Below are 22,710 nucleotides of genomic sequence, written 5' to 3'. Positions count from 1 at the left end.
ACATATTCTTATATCAGCAAGGTCTTGCTATTTTCAACTTCATTCCTCATAGGTTGAAGCTAAATGACATATATTGACTTTGTTAAAAGATTTTTTTTCTATCTGTGGAATAATTGTCATTATAAACAGTAAATTTGTTAGAACAAGATACCCTGCTACCATTAGCCAAAAGAGTATTAAAAAAAAAAAAATCGAATAGCGCAACTGTGGACTCAACAAATTATCGTAAAAGTACAAAAATGTTTTGCAGTAACAAAAATGCTATATGGTCCCCAGGTGGGACATCTTATGCATTGTACAATGTGAACTGTATGAGGACACCTTTAGTTGAGTGGACATTTATGAAAGAACTTCAGTATGTAAGGTTTTGTGGTTGCAGGAGATGGAATGGACGTAGATTATGTGTTTAAGGTGCTCATAATAGAACAGATCTGTCCCTAATTAAGAAGCCAAACTAATTTTGGAAACAAAAGAAATTGTAGGATTCATTTCTTGAATACTAAAATTGTTATTTTTGGTACATATTGCACTGATTTTGAAGTATTAAAGGTTACTAAAATCGAATATTCTGTGTCAGTTTAATGTATTTTTCCTTTTTAATAACCATATTTTAATACTGAGAGCTTATTATACATTATTTCTTAGATGTGTTTTATACTACCGTCTTGCATGATTGGACCAAGAAACCTTAAGATTGTTAAAATAGAGGATACAAGCAATATAGGCATACCAGTAGCCCTGTGGGTATGGAAAAAAATGAATATTTTTATTAACTATTATTCTACAAGTATACAAGTATATCCAAAATGATGAATTTGGAACAGAGTTTCTGATGAGAAACAAATTCTACATTCAGTTGAAATGTTATCATAACTGTGTGCTTCCAAAATTACAGGACAAGTTGAAGAATGTGATAAATACTGGTAGTTTAATGGTATAGATGATTCTGACATGTTGCTTAAAGATATACTGTTGCATTTTACCATCAGCTTTGACGTTTGTCCTCTCAGTGTCATGATTTGCTTTTCTGATTAAAAATCACTTTTGTCCCCATCAATCAGCATATTCATTTCATATTGGTATATAACCACTTTTCTATTTTGTTTGTAGTCATTTGAAACAATTTCACTTTTGAAATTTTAACTGCATGTGTTATTATTCTTATATCCCATATTTTCTTCAGTATATTTCCGTCAAGTTGCATTCCGAACCAAGAAAACCAAAAAACCCACACCCGAAAGTAATCATTTTCCAAAGTCAAGCATTAGGATTCAGCTCCATACTAACTCTACATAAATGTGTGATTGGCTTTGTCATATTTACATGTAATTGATTATGTCTTCGTTTTTCTTCTTAGAGTCTCTTGAGAAGTATCCGCACTTGAAGGTAATAATTTTTATATTTTTATCTTGAATTATTGAGTACATATTGTATGAAACACACATTACTTATTAATCATTTTGTTTCAAAACCCATTTAGCCTACCGTTGAAATGAAAGTTTCTGTTCCAAATAAAGCAGTAGGAGAGAAGTATGTACAAACATCCAGATCAGGTACATTTTGCAATACAAATTTAACTCTGAAAAAGAGTCCATTAAATTACTTGAAATGCTCAGAGTTATCTTATTTCTAATTTTTTTTTCCAAATTTGATGGAAGGATTTGACATAAATAATGCAGATGTCATTGTTAGTATCATATTTGGAAAAAACGATATTTGCCAGCATAAGATAAAGTGATTTTAAAAATGTAAGCTTTAACTTGGTGTTTCTGCTCGTATGCTTTGATACCTAAAAGTATATGAGATCCCTATACTTGTTATGGATTCATAGAGGTTAATTACGAGACTCTAAGAATTTTCTAATGTTGTAAAATATTAATTAGAATTCTGACCTTTACCTGTATGGTGTCTGTATTATCTTTAATTATTAAAAATAAGGAAAGTAATTAATTATTCTTAATGGCTATTTGGTAGGCACAGTCTTTGAAAACACCGGTTGTGAAATTTTGGCCTAGGGCCCTTTTATAGTATTAAAAATTATTGTGGATTCCAAAGAGGTTTTAAGTGAGTTGTATCTATTGATATTCACAATATTAGAAATTAAGACAAAAAATGTAAAATACAAGCATGCACATACATGCCAATAGCCATTAAAACTATGACCCATTAACCATTAGAGCTATAACTCTGACAAGTCATGTCTCTGAAAACACTCCACTGTATACTTACAAGAGTGTAAGAGGGAAAATGGCAAATAGCAGTTAGTATTATCTGACCTCTTGGACCCCCGAGGGATCTTGAAACCCCGGGACTTCTGAGATCACAATGATAATGGGATTCTTGATGATGACATGACCTTCAAAGTTTCACTTCCACTTTTTTGGATTTTTTTTTTAACTTGTCTTAAAAAGTTTAAATCTGACCATTTTGTTTAAAAAGCAAAAATGAAAATATTTTTGTGATGTACTCATTTCTTGTCTCATGGCTGTACTCTTTGGATCTCTTTTTACGTGGGAACAATTAGGTCACTTAAGGCTATCATTCTTAATATAAATTTATGGTGTTTATCTAAGACTTAAAAAGTGAATTCTGAAGATATTAGTGTACTGAGGAAAGAACATCTCATTGTAATTTGTTTTTTATTTAAAGTAGTATATTCATGAAAAGTCTTTTTAAGCTCGTGTAGAACACAATACTGTCATGCATATTTAAACTTAAAATGGTTAGACTTAAATTTTGTTAATAATAAGAAATTCATATCCTTGGAGAATTAATATTAATTAACAAAGCTCTCATGGAAAACAAAATATGTAATAGATATGAATCCAAGTAAGTAACGCTAAGAACAATGGTTGAATCCAAGTAAGCCATACTAAGAAATAAAAACATTCAAAAAACAAGAGATGATAGTTAATTAAATTTATCTGAGTGAATGTCTCGAACATGTAAAATACAGTAAGCCATGAAGGAGTAGTTTGTTTGCGGGGGAGACATGGGACTATTTCTCTGAAGAAGGAATTTGTATTATTATTTACATTCTAATAAATGAAAACTTTATTTTCAGATTGGAGTTCTACTAGTTTGACCACCAGTAATAACACTTGTTCAAAATCTGAGAATTGGAAGGTTGATGATAAATATCCACTTGTCTCACAATCAGTGACCCAAAATCAGCCAGCATCCACAGAACTTGGACAGATGACCTCAAGAGGGAAAGAAAACATTAACATTGGAACTGTGTTTCTATTAGGGAATTATGCTCTCCATGACTTGTGTGAATCACAGCTACCAGAAAACAAAGAGAGCAAAGAAGGTAGTAAAGAACACAGAGAATTCAACCCTAGGCTTCCTCTGCATAGCTTCATAATGCTATAGTTCTGACTTTTCAACACTTACTTTGTGGCAAAATTTGCTTTGTGTTTATTCCACTTATGCAACCTACAACCAAAGGAATAACTTTTAACAAGGTGTTTGCATTCTTCCTCTACCCAAATCACATATAAATAACAAAGAGAACTATGAGAAACAATAATTTTGTTTAGGTGTGTATTTAGCATAAATTTGAGAGTAGGTACCAGGATTATATTTAGAATTTTGGGACTGGATGGGAAAATTAGATAGCTATCTAAAGATTGCCTACGCAAATGCAACATTGTTCCTTTGCTTTTGTGTTTACAGCTCTGAATTCACTGTTATTAGTTATAACCATATGCAAAGTAACTAAAGGGAGAACCTTACAAAGCCAAATATTAAGTTCTTTCTTATAATTTCTATGACTTTATATATTCCAGAATTGACTTCTGTAGCATTAAGGGGAATCATTGAGAATTTGCTTTATGGTATCTCCCCAGCTGCGTCCAGTCTATCACCTTGTTTTAATAAATAATAGTTCACAAGGAACAGTGGTTTTAAGGAGTGCTGTATCATTTAAAAGTAATATATGAAAATGAATTTTAATTCTTGTAGGACACCCAGTCTATTGGTTAACTGCACGTAGTATGTGTTCTCCTTCATATACCAGTTAATTCAGTGCTCTTAGTCATACGATCAGGTCTGCAGTAATAAATTATACAATATTTTTTCTTCTTATAGTTTTTTTTTCTTTCCTTACCTATAAAATTAACATTCTATTTTATAGAAGATGAAAATTATCTCCTAGAGGAGGGACTACAAACTATAAATCCAAAGTTGTTGACCTATATGCGTGAAATGTTTGCTCTTATTTCTTTATGAGCTCGGTAGATCCAAGAAACAGGAATTTTCAAACAAAACACCTGAGTTCCCTCAATACAGGAAAACATGGAACAGCACACCTGTAAAGTAGCTGTAACCACTTAAACAGTCAGCAAATTAAACAGTGCATGTAGATCATTTCATGTATCATTTGATACCTTTCGTAGTGAGCAGAGTCTAGTTCTCCAGGGGCCCAGATTTGTACATTTATTTATTTAATACAAACTCATTCTATAATGGGCACTGATAATTTTATAACTTAAGTACTTCTGGAATATTCCCTCCGTTCAAGCCTGTATTGTCTTTATTTTGCACAATTGCCTTCTAGCTCATCTTCTTCCATTTATTCATGTGTCCTTCAAACTCATCCACCTCACAACATTTAGGATGATCTTTCTCCCTTGCCAGTATACGCATGAGCCACTCTTTAAAACATTCATGTCTAAGCATCTTCAAGTGACACACAAGGCTTTCGTAATGTGATTTCTGCCTAATTCTCCATCATTAGTCCTTTCCCCTGTCTACCCTTTTCTCTGGCATTACTGAACTGCTGGAGATGCCATTCTCACTTATTCCCATGTTTTCAACAAATGTGTACCCAGTTTAATGCTTCTCTCCCTCTCTTGCTATTGCCTGCGTGCTCTCATCCTTTCCTGCCCTCTACACCTTTTAATCTGGCTAACTTCCTTTTTCTAAGTCTCAACTCAGGCATTCTCTCTGGAAAAGCCATCTAGAACACCTTTTACTTACATTCTTTAAACCCCTGTGCCCAGCATGGAGCAGAAACTCAATAATTAATAATTGAGTGAAATAAACGAAGACTGTTTATACAAAGATGATTTAAAATATTGTCTCCTGTGTTCCAGGGGCAAAGGGGATAGACATGTAAAGAAATGACTTACAGTTCTATTGGTCACGATCCAGTAGAAAAATGGATAGAGTACTAAGGTATCCCTAAGGAGAGAGACACCAGAAGACTCCTCATAAGGGGCCAAGTCTTAAAAGTTGAAAAGAAATTTGTAAGAATAGAGAGGAAAGCATTTCAGATAAAAGGAGCAGAGTGTACATTGCTAAGGGTGTAAAAAGTAACAGTAACTTTTGAAAACATTAATAATGGACCAAAAATGTTACATGCATGAGGCAGAGAATGGTGTACAGTTTTACTTTTCTATGTTTCTACTGTATTTTTAAATTCTGTTTTGTTTCTGAAGGATTTGTTCACTTATGTTGGGTGGGTGAATTTGGGAATGAATCTTTGAGATGTTTATATGCCTTCAGGCTGATGACAGGCTAGTGTGTTCACAAGTGGTTTGTTGATGTTTTGGATAATTAGAAGTATTTTTTAAAGAAGCAAATATTCAGCTAAAGATTAAACTTCATTTTAATTCTCAGTTTATAAAATACAAATAGATGTTATTTTCTGTCTGTTTTTAGAAAGGTATATTTTGTTTAATTTTTCTAAGTAGTGCTTTTTAACTAAATATATAGGCTTGTCAGCAGAACTAGACTTTAGAATGGCAGCAGAGAAAGAGCGAGAATGGCCTGATGGAAATGAAAATAAGCAGCCACGGGTAAGTAAAAATGGACATTGAAATTTCTGGCTGAATTTTATTTTCTTTGCCTTAATAATGTAGCATTGTCCAGATGAAATTGCTGTGGACTAGCCTTTTAGAATCAGTAGATCATAACTATTTAATATTTAACTTCAAAACCATTTAAACTAGTTATAAAACTTTAAATATTCTTAGAATCTATAGTAACATATAGCTAAATTTTACCCTTGGAATTGAGGCAAGAATTTTTCTGAATATTGTTTGGTCTTCCATTTTTGTAATCTCCTTACATGATAAAGAAGGTAACATCAAATATTGAATCATATTATGAACAATATAAATGTAATGGCCACTGAGTTGGACTCATGTTAAGGAGCAGTCACCCCCAGTAGTTCAAAATTTGCAGGTTTTATATTGCTGGTCACTAAAGCCAAAGTTAAAGATTTATTTTGCCTTGTGGTTTCTAATTGACTTGTGTCTATGCTTAGGGAGAGAATGGGGTCATAAAATCAACCCAACTGCTTATCAAAAGAATCATACCTTCTAGAACAGGACCTTTGGTGTTAGGGTACAAACAATAGCTTACTAACCTGTTTCATTCCAATGGAGGAAATCACTAATGTTTTATTAGCAAATTCATTATTACAAATCTTAATTATTCTTTATGCCCCTTACCTGACCAGTCACTCCCCAACCCCCCTCCATCTCTTCCCTCCCTCTCTATTATCTTTAGGTTTGTTCTCTCTTTCTGAAAGTTCAAGGTACTATTATTCTTTATTTCTTTCTCTCTATCTATCTTTCTTTTCTTCTTTCTTAAAACCCAGTTATGAGTGAGGACATGTGGTATTTCTGTCTGGCTTATTTCACTTGACATAATTTTCTCCAGACTCATCCATGTTGCTGCAGTGGCAGAATTTCATTCTTTTTTAGAGCTGAGTAGTATTTCATTGTGTATATATACCACATTTTCCACATCCAGTCATCCATCGATGGACACTTAGGTTGGTTCCATGTCTTGGCTATTGTAAATAGAGCTGCGATGAACATGAGAGTGCAGGTATCCACTCAACATGATGATTTCCATTCCTTTGTTCCATTCCTTTGTGTACATACCCAGTAGTGGGATTGCTGGATCATATGGTAGTCCTATCTGTAGTTGTTTAAGAAACCTCCATACTATTTTTCATAATGACAGTACTAATTTATAGTCCCACCGACAGCAGAAGTGTAACCTTTTGCCTGCATCCTCACCAGCATTTGTTATTCTTATTCTTTAAATGGCCAGTCTAACTGGGGTGAGATGATATCTCAATGTGGTTTTGATTTGTATTTCTCTGATAATATAGTGATGTTGAGCATTTTTTCATGTGTCTGTTGGCCCTTTGTATGTCTTCCTTTGAAAATGACTGTTATCTCCTTTTCCCATTTTTAAATTGGATTTTTTTTTTTTTACGTTATTTGTAGTTGCTTGAGTTCCTTATATATTCTGGATATTAATCCGTTGTCAGACGTACAATTTGAAAATATTTTCTCCCACTCTGTAGGTTGTTAATTGTTTACTTTGCTGTACAGAAGCTTTGGAGTTTGATATAATCCCATTTGTTTAATATTCCTTTTGCTGTCTGTGCTTTGGGTGTCATGTTCATAAAGTCTTTGCCCAGTACTACTTCCTGAAGTGTTTCCCCTGCATTTTCTTTTAGGAGTTTTATAGTTTCAGGTCTTATATTGAAGGTTTTAATCCATTTTGAGTTGATTTTGGTATACAGTGAGAGGTACAGGTCTAGTTTCATTCTTCTAGGTATGTATGTCCACTTTTCTCAGCACCATTTATTGAGGAGGCATTCTTTTCCCCATTGTGTGTCCTTGTCTTTGTCAAAGATCAATTGGCTGTAGGTTTGTGGGTTGATTTCTGGGTTCTCTATTCTGTTCCATTTGTCTGGGTGTCTGTTTTTATGCCAGTACCATGCTGTTTTTGTTACTATAGCTTTGTAGTATAGTTTGAAGTTTGATAGTGTTATTCCTCCAGCTTTATTATTTTTTTGGTCAAGATTGTTTGGGCTATTAGGGGTCTTTTGTTGTTGCATATGAATGTTAGGATTGTTTTTTCTATTTCTGGATGAATGTCATTGTTATTTTGATGGGGATTGCATTGAATCTATAGATCTCTTTGGGTAGTGTGGACATTTTCACAGTGTTATTTCTTCCAATCCAGGAGGAAGGAATATCTTTCCATCTTTTTATGGCTCTTTAATTTCTTTCAACAATGATTTGTAGTTCTCATTGTGGAGATCTTTCACATCCATGGTTAAGTTGATTCCTAGGTATTTTATTTTATTTTGTGATTATTGTAAATGGGCTTGCTTTCTTGATTTCTTTTTCTGCTAGTTTGTTGTTTGAGTATAAAAACGCTACTGATTTTTGTATGTTGATTTTGTATCCTCCAACATTACTGAAATCATCTGTCAACTCTGAGAGTTTTTTTGTAGAGATTTGGGGCTGTTCTATATATAGGATCATGTCATTTGCAAACAGGGACAGTTCAACTTCATTTTTTCCAATCTGGATGCCCTTTATTTCTTTGTCGTGCCTGGTTGCTCTGGCTAGTACTTCCAGTGTTATGTTGATTAGAAATGGTGAGAGTGGGCATCCTTGTCTCATTCCCATTCTCAGGGGAAAAGCTTTGAACATTTCCCTATTTAGGATGATATTGGTAGAGGGTTTGTCATATATAGTTTTTGTTATGTTGAGATACTTTCTATACCTAATTTACTGAGAGTCTTTATCATGAAGGGATGTTAAATTTTCTCAAATGCTTTTTCTGCATCCATTGAGATAATCATATGGTTTCTTTCTTTGATTTTGCTGATGTGATGCATCACATTTATTGATTTCTTTATGTTGAACCATCTTTGCATCCCTGGAATAAATCTCACTTGAGCATGGTATATAATTTTTTGGATGTGTTGCTGTATTCTGTTTGCTAATATTTTGCTGAGGATTTTTACATCTGTGTTCATCGAGGTTATTGGTGTGTAGTTTTCTTCTTTTGTTGAATCTTTGTCAAGCTTTGGTATCAGGGTGATAGTGGCCTCATAGAATGAGTCTGGGAGAATGGCCTGTGTTTCAATTTTTTAGAATAGTTAGAAGAGAATTGGTATTAAATCCTCTTTAAATGTTTAGTAGAATCCATCAGTAAAGCCATCTGGTCCTGGGCTTTTCTTTGTTGGAAGACTGCTGATTACTGCTTTAATCTCTTTGCTTCTTATTGGTCTGCTCAGGTTTTCTATTTCTTCTTCTTGGTTTAGTCTTGGTAGATTGTATGTGTCCGAGAAGTAAATAAAATACACAAACCATTAGCCAGACTAACTAAAAAAAGAAGGGAGTAGACCCAAATAAGAAAAATGAGAGATGAAAAAGGAGACACAGCAACCAGTACCATTTAAATACAAAGAATAATTAGAGACTATTATGAATAATTATATGCCAACAAATTTGAAAACCTGGAGGAAATGGAAAAATTTCTGGACACATATAAAATCTTTTAAAAGGAGAAACCTTCATAATATTAACAGTCATCTACTAATTCATTTTTGGTAGAATTAACACATAATGAGTTAATTTAGTCCAAAGGAAACAGTGACAGAGATTGTTTGCTGATTCATGTTTTTCTCCTGTTTTAGGCTAATGCAAATTATTTTTCACTTCTTGATTACTTGCAATGATTTGAGATTAACTACACATAGATTAAGAAGTTTAACATTTAAGTTTTAACTGTTTCCTAGTTTTTCTTTGTCCGTGCTTGATTATTTAAGGATAAAGTTATTTTTAAAACATGCACCCCTGCAGAAAAGACATCTGAGAATCAAACCATGCAAATTAATCTCCCACTTTTTCACATGCAAAAAATGTCTCAAGAAGTAGAAATGAGTAAGGATTGTGATAGAGAGGTTATACCTGTATATTCAGGACTTCCTTTCATGCAAAAATATGAGGAGATGTGGATTCAATAAGGCAAATTTTGAGTGAAAAAATAACTTAAAACTCACCACCAATGAGTTAAAGCAGAGGTTTGGTGAAATTTGTGAAAAATACGTAATTACTGCTTGTCCTAAGGAAGAGCCACTACATGATAACTCTAAAGGTGGATCAGATTTAAAGGAAATACTCTCTAATTTGACAAATAATATAGTTGATTGTGAGGGAAAAGATGTCCTTGGCATCTCTGTAGTGTTCCAGTCATTTTCTGAACAAAAAGAAGAAACCAGTCTCAAAAATACCTTTCCATCTCATTCATACTCTAGATCCCCAGAATACACTTGCCAGTCATCTTCTAAGCTTTATTTAAGTGAAAATAAATTATACTGTGAAAATGATAACAAACCAGACACTGAACATGTTTTTAACACAAATGAGGAGAATTTTTATAATAATACAGAAAATTAAAAAGGAAGGAACCCAGAAGTAGTGAAGTAGTTATTACAGTTGAAGTGAAAGAAGACCGAGAGTTTGATAAACAAATGACAAAAAATATGATCCAAAATGCCACTAATGGGAAATTATACATCGAACTTATGCCTCACTCTAGTGATCCAAAAAGACTTTATGATGAGTGGCTTACCTGCTCCAAAGAAATGAAGCTTGTGATTTATATAAAAAGGCACAGGACTTCTACTATTACATACACAAGAAAACAAAATCAGCACAGGACTTGTTCCAGAAGCCACGATATGATAATTGCTAATAACTATAAAAGCACAGGACCTGAATTAAAAAATGTGAATTCTTCACCACCACATAGTGACAGGACATCAGTAGTATATGTAAATGAAGAATTACAGCAAGATATGCAAAGGTTTCAGAATGAGATAGGCATGTTACAAATAGAGTTCCTGGCTTTGGAGAAAGAGAAAGTTCAAGTTCAAAAAGAGACAGAGGTTGACTTACAGCTACTCTTTTTTTTCTCTGTATTAATTATCTGATCCATTCTGATTTTCTACTTACGAAAAGCACATGTATATAATAGGGTTATCTGTATATGTAATTGTGTCTAGAAATAGATTATTTCTGCTCTCTCAACAACACTTCAAAAAAAATTCTCATAATCTTTGTTCCTTAATCAACCTAAGTCTATCAGTCTTCCAAGTGACATATGAACTGGGAAGCTAATTTAGCCATGTACCATGTGACTTTCTGAACGTGGATAAGCATAAAAAAGATTGCTAAAAAATGTTATATGTTCTTGCCCCCCGCCCATTGGCTTAAGAATAAGTTGTATTTATTTAAACAGTAAAATGGAGTATAGTGGGAAGGAAGCAAAGACTGAGAATGGATATATAAATGTATCTAACCTTGCAAGTTGCAGTAAATATACCCAGCCAAGCTACTCTGTTTATTGTTCTTTCATGTGTGCAAGTCATCTCTGCATCTGGCTGTTTGATGTGAAATCCAGATGGTAAAGAAAGAGTAAGACATATTTTGTGTCTTTGCCTTCTTCTTTCTCTTTTTCTACCAGACAAACAGGAGGTGAAAACTTTAGATAGCCAAGAGTGGACAGGAATAAAAGCAGAAAATTAAGAAGGGCCCTTTCTGAAATTTTGGAAAATTCTGTTTCTTTCATTCAAACAGAAATGAAGCAGAATTTACAAAAAGTTCTAATGACCTATAATGATAAAATTAAAGCAAGCACAAAAATATTTTATTGACTAAAATCACAACAATTAAATTGAGTCGAGCGATAAAATTAATGAAAACAAAACGTTCTTTTTATTGAATAAAGTAATAGCAATTATCCTTAGTAAGAAACTTTCATTAAAGGTTGATGAAGAAAAGGAGAAGCCCATTAGTAATGAAATGGAAATATTAGAAAACCTATATGATGGTGCTGCTGCTGATGATGACGATGATGATGATGATGACGGGTTAATTCAACAAAGAAAAAATGGAAGAACTGATAACCAGCAATTTCATACTGAGGAGAATGAAGAGTACAATAGGTAAGGCTATAGCAATTTTTAAGGGTAGATAATTATTATTGTTTTACAAAACCAATTCTAATTTGGGCTAATATTCATCATTAACAAATTTTAAAACTTTACTAGAAATATTCAGCCTTGACTGGTAATGAGAAAAATGCAAATTAAGAAGCATTGAGTTACCATTTTTTTCCATTCATAGGTATACATATTTTAGTTAAAAACAATAACCAGCAAATGTGAGGAAAAAGACATTTTCACACAGTGTTGGTGAATGAAATCGGTAAATCCTTTTGAAAGATAATTTAGTAGCATATATCAAAATTTCAAAGACAGCATGTCATCCCTTTGATCTAAAAGCTTCACTTCTGGGCCTGTATCCTACAGGAAAGCATGACTTGTGTAAACACATGCACACAAACACAGGTTAAGGACATTTATTATATATTATACATAACATGTAACATATGTAAAGGCTATATAATATATATATGTATATACATGTGTATGTTAAAGCCATTTATTATAGCATTGCCATATCAAAAAGTTAGAGAAAGTCCAAATACCCATCAATAAGGAAATAGTTAAATTGTCATACCCATAAAATAATGTAGTATGCAACCATTTAAAATAAATGAGGTTAGATCTGTAGTATAGGCTATTTCACAATTAAAGTATATTTAAAGCATTTAGTTTGATGATGCATCTTAAGCAAATTTTGTTAGAATACTTGTAGTATCTGCTGAGTTGTAAAAGGAAGTTACATGCTTCACTGTCCCTCTACCTTTTACCAACAAAATTGCTAGTTGTTGGATTTTTGCTTTTTGTTGCCAGTGCACAAGTGCTCAAGTATTGGACACTCGAGTTAATCTGAATATTGCTGATGGATTGCACATGCAGTCTGTACTCCATATACACATTTTAGTATGTTGGGTAAAACCTATTAAAACGTATCAAAAGATATTTGATCTAGAAAACCACGGTTTGGCAAACTTTTTCTGTCAAGAGGCAGAGTAAACATTTTGGGTTTTGTGGACCATAAGGTCTTTGTTCCTGTAGTCCAAAATATTTCATAGACAATAAATAAATGGGCACAGATGTGTTCCAATAAAACTTTTTTTTATAATAACAGGCAGTGGGCTGACTTCGGTCTATAGGCAGTAATTACATTTCAGTATGTAACACACTTTGTTTTTGAATAAAATGACTTCATAGTATACAATTTACAAAAATTCAGTTTATAAAGTATTTTTATTTTCTCCATTTCTCCCCTTTTATTTCTGTTATAGAATTCAATATTTTTATATGAATAAATTACTTTGTGTATTTGACTAGTATAAAATATCCTAGAGTGAGATGATCTTTATTAAGAAATACTGCCCTTGGGCCGAGCCCGTGGCGCACTTGGTAGAGTGCTGCGCTGGCAGCGCGGCGACGCTCCCGCCGCGGGTTCGGATCCTATATAGGACTGACCGGTGCACTCACTGGCTGAGTGCCGGTCACGAAAAAACGACAAAAAAAAAAAAAAGAAAAAAAAAAAAAGAAATACTGCCCTTGATAATTTAATTCTTTCTGTGATCTTTGTTTATAAGCATGAGCAAAATGATAATCAGCTTATATAATACACAACTAGGAAATTTTCAAGGGGTCTTTTAGTTCTATAGTTTTATGAATTGATTATTTAATACCTTGGCTTTTTTTTTTTCAGTGCCACATGCATGCAATTAAAAACAACTTTAAAGTGTTACAAATATATCACATAATTATATTGTAAGGAAGGAAAATTCAGCCAAATAGGGAGAAAATTACATCATCTGTGATCGTGTCACATTGCTATGATGTCCTTGAAAGAAGTATATCTACTCACTGTCTCAAATTTCCTTTTACTCTTGAACTCACTCCAGTAATTTTCACTCATACCACTCTTCTAAAATTGTTTTTCTCAAGGTTACCACTGATTTTCAGTTTAATAAATCTAGACGTAATTTCTTAGACCACATTTTGCTTCACCTGTGAGCAATATTTGACCCAATGGAAAACTCTCCTCCAAAACACTTTCTTCACTTGGCTTTCAGGTTATCACTCGTTCACCTGGTTTTCCCCCTACCTTTCCAGTCCATCCATCCTAGTCCATTTTGCTTATGTCCCCTCATCTGCCACCTTTTACACATTGCAGTTTCCCCGGGCTCATTTTTTGATCTTCTTTTTCATGACTTTTATTACCTTGTATGTCCTATTGATTTCCAAATTTATAATTCTAGCCCAGATCTTTCTTCTTAACTCCAGACCTATGTATCAAACTGCCTACTTGACATCTCTCTTTGTTTAGCTATTGGGTGACACAAACTTAACACATCCAGAACTGAGCTACTGACATTCACCTTCATACGTGCCCCTCATGTGTCTTTCCTACTTGAGTTAATGGTAGCTCTTCCAGTTGCTCTGACACAAACCTTGGTGTCATCCTTGACTCATCCCTCCTTCCTACACGTCACCTACATCTGTCAGCAAATCTTGTCAGATCTACCTTGGAAATATACCCAGAAGGCTGTCACCCCTTCCCTGTGCAAGCCGCCATCATCTGCTGTCTAGATGAGTGTAACAGGCTGCTGATTGGTCTTCTTGTTTCTTTTTTAATCCTCTTTCCATCAATTCTTTACATAGTGGACCTATTAAAACATAAGGCAGATGCTGTCATTTCTCTGCTCAAACCCTTCTTCTTGCCTCCCATTTCACTCAGAGTACGTGCCAAAGTCTTCCTAATACCTACAAGGCAGTACGTGATCTGACCCCTATTGTCTCTCTGGCTGAAGCTTCTCTTTTGCTATCCCTTTCACTCTGCTCCGGCCACACTGACCTTCCCACTTTAGTTCTCTAAACCCCAGGCGTACCTCGGTACGTGGCAGTTCACTCTACCTTGAATGCTTTTCCCTCAGAGGTCCTTCTGGCTGCTGCTTCTGTTCCTTCAGTTCTTTACTTAAAAGCCACTTTCTCAGCAAGGCCATTTCTGGCCTCTCTTGGATTTCCGCCACGCCTCCTCTACAAGGCATAAAAACGTTCTTTCCCTGCTTCCATCTTTCTCCTCTAACATACTGTGTATTTTATTTATCTGTCTTGTGTATCGTTATTGTGTGTTTGCTTCACTCTCATGAATAGGATTTTTGACTGTTTACTCCCGTATCTTCAGTACCTAGAAAAGGGCCTCGCATACAAGTGGCTCAATACGTGTTTATTAAACGAGTGAATGGAGCTTACTCTGGGTGTGTTGTTTTGAACATTATACTAAGTCTCACTTTAAAAAGAAGTTTGACGTGGGTCTATTCTGACCATTCTGTACCTGGCAATTATATGCATTTTGGGGGATTCTTTTGGTTCTTTCTAAGAAGCTATATTCTCTCTCTTCATTTAGGGTGAAAAAGCCAATATCGGGATTACTCACTGTTTTTTCTTTTAGTGGTATTTATGATAGTTTTAGTTATGATGAAATGGATCAAAGGAATTGCAAACTTCATTTGTATTTTATTTAAAAAAGTAAAATATAAGGGTGGTAAATTAATGAACTTAAAACGTTCTTGCCAAAGGATTATGAGCCTTCAATATCTAAAAGAAAAAGAATTGGAATTTATAGCTTTTTATAGTAAGAGACAGCTATGCTGGTCAGGCACAGTCTCTTTGGACAGAACAGCTTGCAGATCTTGTATGGGGTTTTGGAGAGAGTGGAGTTTAAAGATCGGCAGACTTTCAGAGGCATAAGTGGGTTGACATCAGCTGTAGCAACACGCTTATTGGAGTGAGGACAGTGCTGTTTTATTGGTTGTCACTGCACAGCATGTTTCTTGGAGTGAGTTTGTCTCTGATTGGCTGTCTTTCAGAAGCAAGAAGCTGACATTGATTGGTAGGTGAATGAGGCTGGTGATCCTCGATTGACTGAATAGATTTAAAACTGGTTCTAGGTGGCTACTTGTTACCACGGCTACACGGCAGTCCTTTCCTAAGTTTGAGGCAACTTTAACCAGATGTTTTCTGTTTAAAGTTGCCTTCCATCAACTATGTTCAAAATGAAAAATATTTTATATTGTAGAATTGTAGATGTGATTTTGAAGCTTGGGTCAAGAGGAGTTGTTCAATAATTGCTTTCAGGAAGATGTCCCTTCTTTTTAGGTGCTTATTCTCAACTAGAAGAGTTATATACATGACTTTGTTTTTGTAAATAATTGTTGGTTTTGTTTTTGCTTTTGGTATCTTAAGGGGCTCATACTGAAATCCTAACGTAATAATCTCCAGTGGTAAATTTCAGTCTCTTTGTAAGTTTTTGTAGGTATATGATAGTGATGTTTTACGTAAAAGTTAATTACGTTTTTCTATTGGTAAATCCAGCTTTTTATATCAGGATTAGATAGTAGGCTAAAATTGTACGAAATTTAAAATTGTTACCAAATCATTCTATTTTCAAACCAAATCATAACTAATCAGAATAGTGCTATTTTTGAACTATATATAATGACAGATGGGTATTTTGAAAGTAAGGGTTTTTTCTTCCCAAAAGACTTCCGTGATTTCTTCATTCATGTGGTATGTGCCTCCTGATATTTTTAAAAGTTTGCTTAAATCAAAGATCATTATATTTAGAAACGAAATAAAACATGTAGCCCAATCCTAATTATTGCTCCTGTGTCTTAGAGTCATTGCTTCCAGGCAGTGAGCTCGTGTCTTTTAGTGCAGCATTCAAGTTCAGTGTCGTATTTATCTCTTAATACTTGCTTCCATGTATTTTATATTTTTCCTTTCAAGTTCCTAGGAAAAACCTACACTCAGTGTGCCTAGTCTCTGTGCACACATCCTGTTATCTAAATAGAATGTTTTTTTTCCTACTTTTTTGCCTGGTAAATGCCTCTTTATATTCTGCCTCTTCTGGAAAGCCTTTCTTGTGTCCAGATGTAAGTTTTCATATATCAACTCATATATCACATTGTATTATAATTGTATATTTACTTGCTTTTTGAAGCAGGGACTATACATTTTCTCATAAGTAGTTGGTATTTCATTACTGTTTTTTGGGTTAATAATTGAATTAAGATGGCAAAGAGTTGGAATTTTACAAAAATAGTGTTTTTCATTCTTAGTCACTGGAATTATTAGAAAACATTGAATTTTTAATGGCTTTTTAAAGGAGCAGTGCTGCCTTGAGTATGAATGAAGTAAAGAAAAATGAAAATAAAAAATGGACCTCAAAAGAATCTGTGATTGCACCAGTGTTGGAGAAGGCTGATTCACTAACTGGTGGTGCACAGCAAGTAAATGGTGACAGCAGGTTAGGTAAAATAGATCAGGATGAAAGAAGGTAAAATCTATTAATTCTTTGTTTCTCTGTAAAGGAATGTTAACAGTGGTTACTTTTTCTGAGAATAAAACAGAATAGTGTAATCTGCAGGCCAGAGCCAGAGAATACTCAGCTCTGTCAATACTGCTGAAATGTTGATCAAGATGAGGACAAATGACTTTAAGAAGGAGCAGTTTCAATAAATGGACATCAGGGACACCTGACTGTATTGGATAAGTGTAGACAGTTCCCTCAAGAATGTTTACTGTGAAAGGCAATAAATAAATGAGCGAGAACTGGAGAAGAATGTGGGATTCAAGGGAGTTTTCTTTAATTTAAAAATAGAAGCTCTTAGAGTATGTTTGTATGTCCTTGGAAATGATCTAGTAGAGAAAGACATGTTTATGAAATTCAATTTAGTTTTCATTTCTAAGTATTAGAAAAGTTGACATATTTTCAAAAGATTTATAGTAATCTACTATGTCCTTGGAACTTCTATTCATATATAGTTTTATATAGAAGAAGTTGTTCATTCAGAACTCATTCAGAAATGGGATATTCTAATGCAATTGAACGTGCACATGGTGACCTGAAAGTTAAACTATCATCATACATTTTTAAAAATTGTGAAATAGAAAACATTTCATCATACCAAGTATGATTTAATCATTTCTTGGTAATTCTATATTCTTACAGTGCCTTTGACAGGATCATGCTGCGTAGTAGTGATTTTGTAAGGTCCTCTAAATTGTCAGGTGTATTACCTTAGTCATTATTTAGATTATTTAGGGGGAAACAGGAAGATTTTATTTATGTACAATAGAAAGGTAAACTGTAGACAATTACAGATTATTACTTTTAGATTATAAAGTTCTGAAGTATAAACTCATGTTTCTCTGTACCGACAGTGTTATTGACTTGTATTGTGTGCTCAAGAAGTTTTTGTTGAATGCATGAATAAACACTTGAATAGATGAATTACTTGAGTAATATTTTCCAATAGGTTTTAGTGCCAGTAAAAGCTTGTTTTCATTGGAAATGACAATAATAAAAAACCTGGTATATCTTCTTATATCAAATCATGCATATAACATTATGTTTTTCCTTTTGCTTTGACTGTCAAAAAGCTTAATCTAAATTAAATCTTTGTTATTATATTATTCGTAGTATATTTTCTTTGTCTTTTAATGTTATTCTTTCTATTTTTAGTTCAATTTTCAATGCCCCTTGTAGAAAATAATTGTATTTTATATTACCTGTTAACTTTATAAATGGGCGAAGTAAATTACAAATGCAGAGATTTTGTATAAAAACCAATAGTTTTAGGTATTTTTTGTATTTTTAATATTTAATATTTGCTTGAAAGAAATTGTTTGTTTTTTAGGCCTCCAGAGAAAACATGTAAGGAAAAGAACAAGGTATTGTGAAAAAGAAATGATTAAAAATATTATTTACTTGAAAAAATACATTCTAAAAGGGAAAGTGAGAAAGCAATCTTTTATGGTAAAGACATTATTTTGAAAAAGTGATCAAGAAACTGTAGCCATTGGTAAAGGTATTCTTTTGAGAAAAATCAGTTCTTTTAAGAAGTACTTGTTTTTGCTCCTTTAAAGAACTGCATAATTACCACTTTTGTATATTTAGTATAGGCTATAAGTATTTTGAGGACATTTTGAAGTAGAGTCATTTATTTTATAGGTCAAAAACCAAATCAATTCTGTGGACGTCCTCGATGACTTTACTCGTTCATCTGAAACAGACTCAGGGCTATGTGAGTTGCCTGACTCTAATTCCATGAAGTTGCTTATTGAACAACTTAAAAATGATTGTAAAGGTAGGACCATTGCATAAACATAAGGCCTTGTAATGTATGCTGTAGTAATCTATACACACAGTGCAGTGATCTATTGTAGTACTGTTTATCTCAGAAGTGTGCTTTATGTTAATTCAGAATGAGATCTATTGTATATTATACACTCCAGCCAAGAGCTGTGATCATTCCCCCTGTACTTTTCTCCATGTGAATGACACTCACAGTCTTTTTGTGGATTCTACTTCTCTGTGCCTTTACCCAAAGCCATATATGTTCCACCTGCAATACCACAGTAACCTTAGAACTGTTTAACTACCCCACCTCCCAAAACCAGGGTCTCCTCTGCAGCCATAACTATATATTTTAAAATATTTAGATTTCAGTATATTACCCCATTTCTTAAAATAGAGGTGTCACTTCTTATTGCTCTAAGGTTAAAGATCTCCATCCTATAGCTTTATCCTGCATCATTTTAGAACCTTCTTTTTCTCTGTGTCCCTGCCAGTGTCTTAGATGTTTGTTCTTATCTTTTATTAAAGTTTTTAGACCATTTTGGTTAAATGTGATTATCAGTATATTTAGGTTTGTCTGTCATCGTTCTGTTTGATTTCTATTAATTCCTGCTATTTTTCATTCCCCTTTTCTTCTTTTTCGGCCTTCTTTTACATTAGTCAAGTAATGTTTATGATTTGGTATCATCTCACTTTTGGCTTATTAGCTACAACTCTCTACTTTACTATCTTAGTGGTTGCTTTAGGGTATAGTATTTGATATTAACTTACCACAGTCCACCTTTAAGTAATGTTATACAACATAATATATGGTAAAAGAAAATTACAATACTATATTTTTATTTCTTCTTCCCAGCCAGATACTTCCAGAATCTGTGGAGTTGTAATTTTCAATGAGTATAAAAAAGTCTTTGGCTATTTTTTTCTTCAAATTTTTTGTTCGTTTCTCTTCCTGCCTCTTTGGGGACTTACTTATTAGCTACTTGAAATTTTCTCACTGATGCCTCAAATTTATGAATATTTTTGTGTGTGTGTGATGTCTAGTCTGTATTTATTTCAATGCATCCACTGTAGTTTTCATCTCTGACAGTGTAATGTACATCTCTAAAAGTGCAGTTTGTTTTGTTTTGGTTTTTTTTACTATTTTTTATGCTTCTACTTCTTGAGCTTTATGTTGGGATACAGTTAAGTTACTTATAAACAACTTGATTCTTTCAAGTCTGGATTTTATGATTTGTTAGTACATCAGGACAGTAGTCAGCCCAGGGCTAATTTCTCACTACTGAGGCAAGAGGGCAAGACCTTTGTGGTATTGACTGTCCTGTAAATTATGAATTTTTCTAGCCTGACTTATGGGAATGGATACTCTTCCTGGCACTGTGTGGCACCAGGCATGGTTAACTATCATCTTTTTAGATGATTTTCTTCAGTCTCAGGTGGTTTTATTGCACTGTTCATACTCTGCTAGCTACCCAAGGTGGGCCCTCTGCAAATGCCCAGGGTCGTTTCTCTGTATAGGTCTCTCCTCTCCAGTGTTCCGTCCTGTGATCTCTAACTGCCTTGGTTTTACCATTCTCTCAGCTTCGTCACCTCAACTCAGGAAGTCTGGTAAACTATCCCTCAGTTCTTTCTCCCCGTGTCATGGCCTGGAAACTCTCTCAAGCAGGAAGCTGGCACTTTCATAAGGCTTACTTTATTTTTTTCATGTCTCTCATGGATCACTGTCTTCATTGCCTGAACCCATTATCTCAAAAATTGTGTTTAATATATTTAGCATAGGCTAACCACTATACCACCAACACTGTTTAATATATTTTGTCAGTTTAATTTTGGGTTGTCTCAGGTAGGAGGTAAATCAGTATCTGTTACTTTATCTCGGCTGGAAGCACATTGCGATGAGCCTCAGCACTGGGTGTAGACTGGCTGGACTGCTCTGCGCCCCCTTTGCCTAACTGCTTCCTGCTCATCCTTCATTTCTCAGTGCAGCCATCGCTTCCTCAGGGAAGTCTTCCCTAGGCCCAGTGTGGATTAAATTCTCTTATGTGTTTATAGAACTCTGTTGACAGTCTCTATTTGAATGTGTAATTGTCATTTTATTTGTCTTATTTTTCTCCACCGGAATTGAAGCTAAACAAGAACATGGGTCTTGTCTGTTTTATCTGCAGAGCTCAGTTTAATGTCTTCCACATTGTGGGCACTCAGTAAATATTTGTTCAGTGTGTGAATGAGTGTGAAAAAGCACAGCGCTTTACGCACAAAAAGTACATATAGATCTTATTTCTATCATGTTTTCTCCCTGGTACAGATTCTATGAGCCTATTGAAAATCCAAGATGCATTTGTTTCATATGAAAGATTAGTAGAATATAAAAATAATCACTGTGAACTACTAACAGAAAAAGTTAAAAGAAGTCAAAGTAAGGTTAGTGGACTACAGCAGGAACTATTAAAAAAAACCGAAATGATATTACAGTTAAAGTGTGAAATAATGGAATGGGAACGAGAAAACTTCCATTTGAGGTATGGCATCCTACTTTAAAAGAAATATTTGAACTACTTACTTTATATTATAGATATATGGCAGACATTTTATAATTGCTATCTTACCTTTGGGGATTTATGGGGAGAAAACTTATTAGTTTTGTGGTGTGTGGTGTGTGAAATTCATAGAAATAATATAACAAGTTCTTAACTGTGAATACTTCTACTAATAAATGCATTTCTTTCAAATTATAATTTTAATGGCCGTATGGATGTCCATCTTATGGAAATCTCATTACTTATTTAACAAATTGAATTTTGGATTTTTAAAATATTATAATGAATGTTGGAAGGAACAACTCACATATAAATCATTTTATACATATTTGCTTTGCCTAAATTTTTTAATACAGGTTTGGTTAAAGTATAGAAAAATTTTAAAAAGGTCTTTGATCAATACTTCTAGATTGTTCTCAAGAAAGTTTATGTTAATTTAAAATTCCACCAACACAAAATGAAATGGCCATCTTTCTCAACCCACATAATGTTTTAGGAAATTTATACAGCTTTATTTTTAACATGCATGGAATGAAAAGTAAAATGGAAAGTGATTACTGATCATTTTATTCAACATCTCTCTCTTATACATCAATAAAATTAATTCAGAGTTCTATGTTGAAAGCACACATTACTCTCTATTGTTCAATTCAATATTAGATTCTGGATTGTTTCCAAAAATTTTTTAAATTGTTTATAAAATACATAATAATCAACATGATAAGTTGTAAGTGTTAGGAAAAAAACCATACATAAAATGTGTGCTGTAACAGACTCATTAGCCTAGTCTTGGACTAAAGTAATGTTCACATGTCCGCTGTGGAAAAGACATCTGAAGATGCTGTCTTCCACTGTAAATGATTTTTAGGGATATCTGTAATATTTCAAGATGATGAAATGCCGAAGTCCAGCTTCAGCGAGTGGTGGGTACCCAAAAAGGGAGAGAGAGGGTCGGCAAAAATAACAAACACAGACAGAGACCTCAATGCATCAATATGCACGTTCTCTCTCTGCGGGCTGTCAGCGTGTTGCAGCTGGAGCCCAGTAGAGCATGAGACAATGCCTTTTATTTAGATTTTTCTCTGCAGGGGGGTTTTGGGTACTATTTTTATTGTATCAGCAAGCTTAAATCAATAGTCCAAAAAGCAGGGAGGAAACTTTTTTAGAGGTCAGCATGTCTTAGGTGATCAACTCGTGCTTCTTTTTCCTGGAATCAGGTTATCAGATTGGCCATCCCTTCATTGTCTTGAAGTTATCTTGTGACCTTTTTC

General features: G+C 33.9%; 1 protein-coding gene across 1 annotated transcript in view; it reads left to right on the top strand.

Annotated features, from left to right (window-relative positions):
• Nucleotides 1–22,710, top strand: part of LOC134381068 (ankyrin repeat domain-containing protein 26-like) — a 52,816-nt gene that overhangs the window by 10,283 nt on the left and 19,823 nt on the right. Inside the window, 9 exon segments of the mRNA XM_063101145.1 lie at nt 646–744; nt 1,360–1,386; nt 1,481–1,553; nt 5,731–5,804; nt 11,601–11,779; nt 16,929–17,099; nt 18,463–18,496; nt 18,777–18,912; nt 21,208–21,421. Coding sequence (XP_062957215.1) covers nt 646–744; nt 1,360–1,386; nt 1,481–1,553; nt 5,731–5,804; nt 11,601–11,779; nt 16,929–17,099; nt 18,463–18,496; nt 18,777–18,912; nt 21,208–21,421 — 1,007 coding nt within the window.

Source organism: Cynocephalus volans, chromosome 6 (genome assembly GCF_027409185.1).
Source record: "Cynocephalus volans isolate mCynVol1 chromosome 6, mCynVol1.pri, whole genome shotgun sequence".
Taxonomy (NCBI): Eukaryota; Metazoa; Chordata; class Mammalia; order Dermoptera; family Cynocephalidae; genus Cynocephalus; species Cynocephalus volans.
The sequence above is the reverse complement of the archived record's forward strand: the minus strand, read 5'-3'. Positions and strand labels throughout refer to the sequence as shown.